Source organism: Zeus faber (genome assembly GCF_960531495.2).
Source record: "Zeus faber genome assembly, chromosome: 5".
Classification (NCBI taxonomy): Eukaryota; Metazoa; Chordata; class Actinopteri; order Zeiformes; family Zeidae; genus Zeus; species Zeus faber.
The window spans coordinates 29,135,499-29,147,764 of NC_137192.1; the positions used below are offsets into that span (position 1 = coordinate 29,135,499).

Genomic DNA, 12,266 nt, shown 5'->3' on the forward strand with positions numbered 1-12,266 from the left:
AATCCTGACAAATGTGCAGTTTGTCCCATAAGGATTTTTATGTATTTATTTCATTTTCCTTAAAAAAAAAAAAAAAGATTTGATATTTAATTTCCTCACATACGCGCACGAAAACCCGAGGCCGCCTCACGTCGCACCTGCAGCGGGGAGGCGTTTAAAAATAGCCGCACCAATCAGCCGTGGAGCGGCGGCGCTGATGAGCGCTCATAATGGGGCGTAATGGATGCAGATGAACAACGGCTCAGATCTGGCTTTGAACAATCCAAACAACGTGACAGTCTCTGGCGCTTTGAAAGACTTTGTGTTTTTTCTTGTTTTGTTTTTTTTTCCCCTTCCTTTCTCTTCATCCCCATGCGTGACCAAATTTGATGTGAAGCCAACTCCTTAACGGTAAAAGGAATCAAAACAAAAAACAAAATGAGGATATTTTTAAATACGAGGCAGAGCGCAAGGAGTCACCGCTTTGAAAATAAGTTACGAGTGTAACTCATCGTTTTGTGAAAAAATAAAAAATAAAAATAAAAACAAAACTGACAATGGGCACATTATGCATGACAATGGGAATTATAGAATAAATCGCAGCAGCTATTCTGGGAGAATGAAATGAGAATCGGGTGGAGCGTTATGGGCTGTGACAGGGTGCTCTGTGCATAGGTTCGGGTAACACTGCCCCCCCCACCCCAACCAAACCACCGCCTGAGTGACATCATCCCCTCTGGTGCCGTCGTCCCTCCCTCCCCCACCCTTCTCCTCCCTCTCGCCCCCGGACCTCTGTTCCTGGTGATGGGGAGGACGTCCCGGGCGGAGGGGGACAAGCAGTAGATGTGTCCACCCTGGATGCGCCCCTCCGTCTCCACGTAGTCCTCGAAGGAGCAGTTGACCCCCGCCATCAAGTCGGGCACGTTGTGAGCCTGAAGGACCAGCTGAATTGAGCGAGCGAGCGAGCAAGAGCGAGAGAGAGAGACAGAGAGAGAGAGAGAAAGTAAGGGAGAGAGAGAGTGGGAAAGAGAGAAGGTACAAAAGATCAATGGAAGGACAGGCTGTAACATGGATTGTTATGAGATGACATAAGGGTTAATGGGTGTGTGGGGGCAATTGGGGAGGTGGTGCGTGTGTGTGTGTGTGTGTGTGTGTGTGTGTGTGTGTGTGTGTGTGTGTGTGTGTGTGTGTGTGTGTGTGTGTGTGTGTGTGTGTGTCTGCACGTGTATATCAGCGATAGCGGGAGTCGTTATGGCAAGGTTAATGTGTTCGTGCTAATGTGCGGACAGAAATCGGGGTGTATTGTAATCAGTCATTCCAATACAGTTACAGTGAGGTGCTGCAGGTGGTTTGAGGTTGCACGCACACGCACGGGCAGGGTGGTGTACCTGGACATCGGACATGGTGACGGAGATGTTCCGGGGCTGCACGCTGAGCTCCACGCACTGCCGCTGGTCGGAGGCGAACCTCTGGGGCTCGGCGGCCCGGTCGCAGCGGTCCTTACGGGAGCACCTGCACCACAAAATAGTTTTGGTTCATAAAGAGGCAGCGGTGCGTCGACGGAACCCGAACGCACGCCGAGTGAGAGAAAGAGAAAACGGGAGAGGGGAGGGCAGAGATGCTCGGATAACAACGGGGAGAGAGGAGACAATCGGGGGAGACCATGTGAGCAATTGTCAAACTGAAATGACACCGGTGTAAAAATGATAAACAGGCCGCGCCCCCCCCTGCTGACACCGGGGAGCGGGAGTCATAACGGAAGACGAACAGGCTCATCGCCTTCTCCCCGGCATCACGGCGGGCCCTTACATCATCCCCCATTGGCCCTGACATTTTGTGCAAGCCTAATACCTCAGTGCCACGGCACCACCCTGTCTCCCCTTCCGCTCTGCCACGTCACCGGTTGAAAAGCCCGGCAGCTTTTGTTCATGTAAATATTCTGGCTTTTATAATTATTATTATCCACCATTCATAAGACATCAGCTGTGATAAAGCTTCCGTGCTTGACATTAGCAGCTCCGTGCAGCGGGGATGAATGTGTGTGTTAATGGACGCGGAATGCTGACAAGGCACTATGGCTTCACAATAAGTGCGGGCAGAAGAAAAAACACCACCACCCACACACACACACACACAGACACACACACACACACCCACACACACTTTGCTGTCACCAATCACTCCCAATGAGTCACCAGAGAACACTCTGTCACACAAATTCCCATACTCTGAGTAATGTATCTTGTATAAACACACACACACACACACTTACATACACATTTACTTGCACATAGATATTTTACCATAATAGACTCCTAGTGGTCCATTCAAATGTGTGCCTCATTGTGTGGACCATTCCACTGCATCTGATTTTTTTCATTGACGGATGCTTCACTTTTTAATTTTTTTTTAGGATTTCATGATTATTATAACGTTATCATTACGTGTGGCTGACCGCAGGCCTTATCCCAGACTTGTAAATAAGAGCCAGTTAGCAGCAGCCCGTTCTGTCCGCGACGGCCTCATCAGGTGCGACAGGATCGAGGCGTGTCGCGCAAGAAGGTCAAACACGACGTGGGTGTGGGTTACGGAACGTTTGGGTCGATCATAATTGCGCGTTGAGATTAAAAGCAGCCAAACAAGCGGAGCGGGCGCCGGTGTGTGTGTCTGCGTCTCTGCCTGCAGGAGAGGAGAGGGTTGCCGATATGTTTTGTACGTGTAATTAATGCAACAAGTGGTGATGGCATTATGCCAAGTGCTGGAGGTGTTTCTGCGTGAGGTTCTTAAAATCCTGTCACCTTTTAATAACATCCAGCAGCTCGCACGCGTACGCACACGCTCCCTCCAGCCATGGAGTCTTAATGGGAGAAATATGGCTCCTTCGTACCGTCTGATGCGCGCGCACACACGCACGCACACACACACACCTCTAAACATGCCATATTTCATCATTATGCATGAGGAACCTTCATCAAATGTCTTAATTTCTAAACCAAGCAACCACTCACTGACTTCTCAGAGATTCAGACCATTATGTCGCCCTGACAAAACCGAACAGTAAAAGTAAAACCAAATTCCTGCCCTTTCTAATGGCTTTTTGGGACTTTGTATCGTAGTCCACCCAACACAGACGACGTCATGGATTTCCACTTTAAACCCAACATGTTCTGAAGCGTTGCCACAGTGCAGGTGTGAAGAGCCAGAGTGAAAAGGCATTTCTCCGCCACTCGGACTGCTGTCTGGCTGATGGATCACAGACCACGCTTTAATCTAAATGTATTCATCTTCTTATTTCATTAACTTCCACGCCTCAGCGAGTGTTAAGTAATGTCTTTATTGATCATACACTTTTACACACTACCTGAAGGTACATTAGGGAGTGGTACACGGTGGAACTACGTAGGTTTCGTTGCCGTCGTACAGATATGAGGTATATGTTGGCTCTCCCAAAATGAACATTTTATGAAAGAGGGAAAAAAAACATTGCATCCCTAAGATGAGAGAGCCAAGCTTGATGAAATTCTGTCAGGTTTTGAAACATTTAATCGGCCTCGGGGCAACGAAACACGGACAAGGACACACGCAGTCTAAATTGTTGATTTATGCAAAGAAATTGACTTTTCATCGGAGTGCAGAAGCCGAAATGTTTCCAAAAGCCTATTGGGTGTATGTGTGTGTGTGTGTGTGAATGTGTGTGTGCTACTTACACATTGTGGAGAACACACCAGCCACAGTGAGGGTCCCGGGAGCCGAGGCACTCTCCACAGCTGGTGTACTGCTCACAGCTCTCCACTGGAACCCTCACCACCTGTGTGGGGAGGGAGATAGAGAGAGAGAGAGAGAGAGAGAGAGAGAGAGAGAGAGAGAGAGAGAGAGAGAGAGAGAGAGAGAGAGAGAGAGAGAGAGAGAGAGAGAGAGAGAGAGAGAGAGAGGTGGGAAGGGGAAGAGAGATAAAAAAATAAATAAAGTGAGATTAAAGAAATGAATACACTGCTTTCAAATCAGCAATAGGAAAAAAAATAAAAACAGTGCCATCCTCGACTAGATCATGGGTTTGTGTGTGTGTGTGTGTTTGTGCGTGCGTGCACATGTATGTGTGCCCCTTGGAGTTCTTCGGGTCCAGCGGCGTGTGACAGCGTCCAGTGAAGCGTGCACGGGAGACGCCTTGCGAGGCACGCTGGGACGCCTGACAGGTGGCCGTGGCAACATCGCTTTTGATTGACAGGTGACCTCCAAAGCCGATGGGAGGCGGAGGAGCAGAAGGACAGACCCCCATTGTTTGTTGGGGTGTGTGTGTGTGTGTGTGTGTGTGTGTGTGTGTGTATGTGTGAGTTGTGGAAATTGTGTGCACACAAACTTGAGCAATGAATCAAGGTGGGTCCGTCCATCTTTGTTAATGTCTGTTCAGGTGTGCGTGTGTGTGAGTGTGTGTTTGTGTCTGTGTGTGTGTATGTGCGTGTATAGTGGTTCATAGACAGACTTGCATGCTGCTGTGTAGATGCCAAATGGATGGTGCGCAGTGAATTGTGTGTTGTTGTGCGCGTGTGTGTAAATGTGCTCGTTTTTGTGCGTTTGTGTCATTCTCGGTCATCGTAGCGGTGGCTTAGTAATGGGTCAGTGATACTGCCTATAAAATATCCTAAGTGGTCGAGGTAACGCTCCATACTGGCCAGTGCTAACAGATTGTTCACCACATGACCCCAATGGATCCAAATGTGTGTGTGTGTGTGTGTGTGTGTGTGTGTGTGTGTGTGTGTCTCTGTGTGAGTCTGTGTGTGTGTTTTTGATATTCATGAAGGATGTGGTGCATTTGAGTGTATGACAGACAAATTGCAAACATGTGGTCAAACTGATAGTGCAACAAATGTGTGTGCGTGCATGCGTGCCGAAACAGTCAGCACCACATTCGACTCTCTTAACCGACGGGCCCCTAAGTCTTGGAGTTGTTTGATCCCCAAACCCCTTGTGTGTGCGTGTGTCTTTCAGTCTGCCACTGGAGGCTAACATTAACGCGTGTGGTGGAGAGCGAGCTGGAGGATCAGCAAGTAAAGGCATTTAACACCCTTACCCTTGGGTAACACCATTATTGTGAGGACATTCACGCACACACACACACACACACACACACATACACACACAAACTCACACACACACACACACACACACACACACACACACACACACACACACACACACACACACACACACACACACACACACACACACACACACACACACACACACACACACACACACACACACACACACACGACCCCAGCTGCTGTTGGCCCAGCCGGGGTCCAACCTTTGGATGATAGAGGCAGAGCGGTGGAAGAGAAATGTATGGAGCGATGAAAGTGGAGTGAAAGAACAAATGGCCGCAACAGAAGATGGACGTGCGGAAGAAGCTGACGTAGGTTCGCTGCAAGATGGAAAAAGGGCGGAGGACACAACGCAGGTTTCCAATGCGGATTAACGGACACAACCGTACTCTAAATGAAAGGATAAACGCTCCCAAAATGTATCTGACATGTTTGACGCCGACTAACCCCTGGAAATGTCAACGCATAGAAATCGAATGGCTTCTGGGCCAGGTCAGATATGAAATGAGGAAGCGACACGGAAGAGCCACTGTGCTCTCACACACCCTCTCTGATTTCACGTCTCCGAGGAGGAGACGCGTGATTTCATGAAAGCAGCCATGACGCCAGGCCACCATGACGCCAGGCCACCATGACGCCAAGCCACCAGCCAGCGCACACAGCACAGCAACACAACGAGACCACTCCGACCAGAGTACAGTACAGTGACAGTTCCACTTGGCGAGCAGCCCAGAATCAGAGATGGGGGACTGTTGTCGAGAGACAGAGTTAAGGATAGATGTGTGTGTGTGGGGGGGGTGGAGTCAGAAGCTGTGAGAGAGAGAGAGAGAGAGAGATTGAGTAATGTCAATAAACGATGCAAGAGGACACTCTTGAGGAGACTGAGCCCATTGACACATGACCCCGGAGACAATGATGTGGGTGACGGCTGGATCGGATGAGGAGATTTTAGGGGGGGGGGGGGGGGCAAGGAAAAAGGAATCCGGGAAGTATAAAGATGAGGAGGACGCCGAGAGACCAAAGCAGCCGATATCTCGTTGCATCAAAGCCCACCACACAACGCTGTTGTGCTCCCTGTGAGACCCTCACTTTACTCTGGCTCTGTGAACAATGATAACCTAGCAGAAGCCAAACCGCCCCCCCCCCCCTCCCGTCACTGACCGCCAGTGGCTCGCACAGTCAATGCCTCGCTGCTGTGTCGGTACAGTAAGCAGAACGCTGGGAATACGTCGCGCCATGGGCTCCATTACATGGGAGTGGTGTAGAGAGCGCTGTTTATCGGGGTAGCGCCCAACGATCATTGTTTTCCCCAGCGGGGGGATGAACTGCTTTACTGGTGCCATTAATTGGATTTTGTATGTATGTGTGTGTGTGTGTGTGTGTGTGTGTGTGCGTGCTTGCGTGCGTGCTTGATGTTGAAGAAAGCACACATGCTTTGGATCCACACACACGCACAGATTCTCTCTCTATGGCTCTTTTAATGAAAGCCCATTCCCGTCAGTGCGCCACATTACTCCTTTAAATGACCTTATAAACCAGGCCGCCGTCCCCTCGCTTTCCCATTCCCTTATTTACAATAGCGTCCATGGCTCTAACCTAATTCTCCGCCCGTCTCCCCTTCGCAATGACCCGACATTGTCTGTCGGCTATAAACATATATATGTGTCCGTCCATTTTACAGTACTCGCCTCGGAGCGCCGCGCTAGGCGGCTCCTTTTCGCAACGGTCACCTCCAAAAACCCAGAGGGCCCGTAAAGCTTCAAAGTGTGGCTTTTCATTGGTTATAAAATCTGAAGACATAAAAGGGAGTGACATCATTGTAGCTTTTCCTCTCTTTTTACAGGGGAGGCTGTGAGCCGTCTCTTTTAAAAATGTGATACATTTGGGTCATGATTTTCTCAATTCATCAGATCCGCAGACGGCCATAGAACTACATCGGGCGGGATTTTCCTATTTCACAAAAAAAAAAAAAAAATTAAAAAATTAAAAAAAATCAACTAGAATTTTTTTTTTGAGCAAGACAGGTTTTTATGAAAACAAAGTTCTATAGTTGATTTCTTTTCCACCAGGCGGGGGGGGCAGGGGGTTGGGGCAGGGCGAGGAGAGGAGCAGACAAAAGCTTGTACCTTTTATCATTCCCTCCATCATCCCTCCCTTCCCGCTCGGCAAGCGGGCGTTAGCCACGCCAGCGCAATTTCAATAAACGTCCATCATCTTCCATCAGTGGCGATTTAATCTGCACCGCCATCGAACCACCACTACGCTCGGCGATCAATACCAACCTACGTAATTACCAAACACCTCAGGAATATAGAGGGATGGAGATGGATAGAAAAAGGGAAAGGCATAAGAGTCGCAGGCGGGGGGGTTTGATGAAAAAAAAAACAAAAAAAAAAAAACATTAAAAAAAAACGCGGTAGCAGAGTATTAAATAGTATTAAGTGAGAGAGAAAGGCGGAAGGTAGAAGGCAGCACAGGAAGCAAAAGCCAAGAGTGACAGAGGGAAGGAAGGCGAGAGAAGAGCTACTACACACAGTGTGTGTCATTACCTCGTGCGATCGGCAGCGCTTGAGGCTGACCCTTTAGCCTGGCACCGATTCACCAGCCTCCATGGGGAGTGAGGGCGTGATCGCGGCAGGAGGCCAGCGCCAAGGCAGGCCGGCATGTGTACATCCACTGGATTGCAAGGGCTTAGGAGATCAATAGCTGGCTAGCGGCTCAAAGTGTTGACCGATCGGAGTTAAGACGTGAGACAAACAAGACTGAGACTGCCGGGTGCTGAGCGAGAGGATGGAGGGGACGGAGGACAGTGGCGGTGCCGTATAGGGAGAGAGAGAGAGATACTGTAAGAGCAAGGCCTCAGCCAGACAGCTGTCCAAGCGATCAATCCAACCGCGTTACATCACATACGTTTGTTGTCACCATCAATCCGTGGCAACGTTGTGCAAAAGCTAAATCGGTTATAAGCTCTGGAGACGGATTGAGGAAACTGGCCACCTGAGCGGTCAACGCAAATCGTTTCGGCACGGACCTGTTTCAGTGAATTAGGTCTTTAGGGGTGTCAGGGGATGGGGAGATGCTCTGATTGGGACAGAAATCATCCGTGGTTTTCTCTCTCCGCAACCATCTCCCCGTCTAACCTTCCACCACGTCACACACCTCATCATTTCCCACAGCAAACATGCGGTTCTCTTCCTCCAGCATGGTGTGACGCTCGGACATCCACCGGCTTCCTCCAATGGAAAAAATGGACATGGGGCGTCGACCTAGATGTAAGACTTTAAATAAAGCCCTGAAAAACATCAAAGAGAACAACCTCCGGTCGGCCACTTAATATGTTCGCCTGGGATTTGAAGTACGCTCCGCATGCAAAACAAGACCACTTTGCATTCGGTAAAACATCTGCACCGTGCCGAAAGTCCTTGCCAACACACAGCCCTAGTAGATAGGGTAGCCAGACCGGTAGCCATGTTCGTGTGTGTGTGTGTGTGTCCTTCTAATGAAGTGTGGACGGGAAAGGCAGGCAGTCAGGTTGGTTAATGACTCTGTCACTTGAGTAAATGGACTTTGTGAAGAGCGAGGCACCACACAGCAGTCGTGGCAACAAGCACAGCTGGCATTTATAACACCCTCCACCAAGCAAGACCCCTCGAGCGGGGCTGAGCGGGAGTGATGGGAAAAGGCACTTTTCCATCTGTTAAACGTCATTTAGAAGCTGTATATTGAGGGTATATTGGATAGACATTTATAGGCGTCAATCCAAAACATCACTTTCTTATAGGAGTGCATTAGAACTGTGTAACCAGAACTGGTGGCATTAATAGAGGCCTTTCCACTGCAGAAACCATTTCAGAAACCAGGAACTCAGCTCCCGGTGAGGCCGGTGAAGCGCTCCTGCGAGCGGAGTTGGGGGTACTGACCTAATGTACCGTCACTGTGACTGTAGTATAAGGACAAGGTGTGCTTCATCATTCAGCTCTCGGCCTGTCCCTGGCCCCCGTCAACAGTTGGTTTTTGCGTCCGTTCATACATTACAGCGAGGGCCAACGGGAGCGACAGATGGGCCGTGATGATACACCTACTGATGGGTGTTCCAACAAGCTAGTGCCAGATTTCCGCTGGCCCCGTTCCACATCAGCCTGTCTCACAACGCACCCCTACCGCCCTTATCCACAGCCCATCCCCAATCAGTGCCACGCAACAGGAGGACTGATTGTTTGCCTGATTGAGAGTGTGACAGAGAGGGATAGAGAGAGGGAGATTAACCTCCCTATCCATCTTTCCATCTCGCCTAACCCTATCAGCTGGCCCCATCACTCCATCCTCTGGGTGAAGTATAATAGACACGGAGAGGGAGACAGAGAGTGTGTGAGTAAGTTAGGGAGTGCTCTCATCACAGAGTTCGTTGGAACAAATGGCATCACGTCTTCGGCAAGTTCTGATGGAAGTATGACGAAAAAATAAAGGAGGGAGAGAGAAGGAAGCAATCCCACATCACCCTCAGGAGAGAATCAACATCTTTCCCTCACTCATCCACCCTCCTGCCCCAAGCTCACAATGCCCGACCTCCAAAGCGGCTGGAGGAGGGCAGGGTGGAGATGAAGAGACAAGAGTAAGGCCCAATCCCAATTCCCCTCCTTGGCTCCGTTTTGCACGCTCCCGTGTAGGGTGGGGTGTCCCTCGCAACTTGGGCAACAGGATTTTGGCCCTTGTCAACTATCTTGTACTGTCAGGAAACGTAGGCCAAGGAAAATACGGATTACAACTATATTGGATCCTCATCACTCAATAATAAAATAATTATTAACTCGACAACCATTTTGTCCTTTTGGCAACCAATAACTGGTAAGTTAGTACTGAAGATAGGTAATGCTGGGCCCTGCTCTGAATGAAGGCAGTTCCATCGCTGGATTCATTCTATTAATATCACCAGAAACAGACGCCAGTGATGTCAACACGGTCTACGTAGGACATTACACAGAACCACAGGAAGCCTGCTGCGTTCTGGAAGGAGGCACCTCGCCGAGCCGCTGCGTGCGTTACGCTGGGGGTGCAGGGCGAGCGACCGTGGTCGTACCCAGCAGCTCCCCGGTGTAAATGGCTGCAATTACAAGGAGAGAAAAAAAAAAGAAGGCTGTCGCAGACATGCTCAGCATGCCAGAGCGAAACGGAGAGAGATAGGGAGGAGGAGGAGGAGGAGAAGGTAGGAGGACGGAGTAATTGCCGAGGGGAATCGATAAAAGGTAACAAGCGGGGGGGGGGGGGGGGGATAGAAAGAAAGAAAGAAGTACCGGGGGGGGGGGGGGGTAGAAAGAAAGAAAGAAGTAGTAGAGTGGGCGCAAAGGCAAGCCGCTGATCACAGACATTTGCATGCACGTGCCTGGGTGTGCATGTGCGTTTGTGCGTGTGCGTTTGTGTGTGTGTGTGTGTGCGTGGTGCACTGTATGGAGGAGTGGTGCTATAGCGGTGTGAACTTGTGTAATTGAGTGCTGTGCATACATGGCTAACCCCCGCCATCCACCGTGCTGCTCTGCTCGCCTCAGTGCGCCCGGACTATTAACATTTACATAACAATGACCACCTCCCCATCCGTACGCGGGGATTGGAAGTGTGTTTGTGCGTGTGTGCGCGGTTGTGCATGTGTGCAAATCCAGAAAATGGCAGTGTAGGCGTGAGGAGCTAATGTGTTTGTATACGCACATAAGGAGGGGAGAGGTGTGTACAGCGCAGTTCACCCTGATGTGGATTCTCAGAAAGGTCAGCAGAAACCACCGAACTCAAGTTGTACGTCTTACAACTGGGCGTGGAGTTGAGCGGGATGGCGTGCGTGCGTGCGTGCGCAAATTAAAACGTTGAAAGGTTCTTCCCTGCTATTGGAGAGCGAGATGTTCACCGTGAGCCATACCGCAACAATATTTGTCCAGAGCTGGTTCGTTATGCAAGTTCCTCACTTCCCTACACTTGATAAATGGCTCAAAATGAACCCCAGAGACGCTCAGGACGTCGCTAATTAGCTGTGTACATTACATTCAATGTCAAGTCTTGATTGATACAACCAGCCGCTTATAATTTGTAGTGACGACAGACAGTGCTAAAGTGTCTGCTAATGAGATTGGCTCAAAAGGGCGGGCGCGCACACACGCACACGCACACACACACAGCATCCTGAATCTGTTGCGGAAGATATAAGTTGTCAAACCCTTTTTTCAGTTAATAAAGGCCACTGCCGGTAGGGAATAGCAGTGACTGTGTGTATATGTGCGTGTGCGTGTGCGCGTGCACACACACACACACACACACACACACACACACACACACACACACACACACACACACACACACACACACACACACACACACACACACACACACACACACACACACACACACACACACACACACACGAGCTAAAACCTTCGAGCTAAAACCTTTGACTGAATAATCACACAATAAGTCGCTGCGTCTATCGAGGCCCGAGGGAGCACTTTTCTGCACCGCAGCGAGGAGTTTCCACAGTTTCTCGCCATTTCAAGCTTGGAGCTTTTTTTTTATTTTTATTATACAACTTGAGGTTGAGTGGAATGGCAACATTTATGTTTTGAACTTGCCGTTAAAATCTGTCGAAATAATGGCAGGGAAAATAGCAGCTTAGGTTTGCCTGTGGCGCAAGGTGCTAATCTAAAATAAAACTATTTCACGCTCAACTGTGGACCGTTCCATTTTCAAATAATATATTTTTGAGATAGGAATAGGGCAAGGTGCATTGTTTGTTTGTATGTGTATGTGTATGTGTGTGTGTGTGTGTGTGTGTGTGTGTGTGGGGCATTGTGCAATGGTTCCTTATCCATTGTACCAAGATTTCCAAAATGTCAGCTGGTCTAGACCTTTAACCAATGTGATAATCATAGCGCACACGCAAGTACATCCACACACACACACGCACTAATGTATAATTGTAAAAAATCGTTTATACAAGCACACACAGCATATATTATTAATATAAAATATACAATGACCATGAGGAAAAAATAAATTAACTTTCTATCATTTTATGTTTTTTCCCCACTGCTCACACACACACACACACACACACACACACACACACACACACACACACACACACACACACACACACACACACACACACACACACACACACACACACACACACACACACACACACAC

General features: G+C 49.2%; 1 protein-coding gene across 1 annotated transcript in view; it reads right to left on the reverse strand.

Moving 5' to 3' along the window:
* Positions 1–12,266, reverse strand: part of plxna1b (plexin A1b) — a gene marked incomplete at both ends in the record, with an annotated part of 150,113 nt that overhangs the window by 79,342 nt on the left and 58,505 nt on the right. The window contains 3 exons of the mRNA XM_080001597.1: positions 770–923; positions 1,368–1,491; positions 3,687–3,787. Coding sequence (XP_079857723.1) covers positions 770–923; positions 1,368–1,491; positions 3,687–3,787 — 379 coding nt within the window. The remainder of the gene's footprint in view (positions 1–769; positions 924–1,367; positions 1,492–3,686; positions 3,788–12,266) is intronic.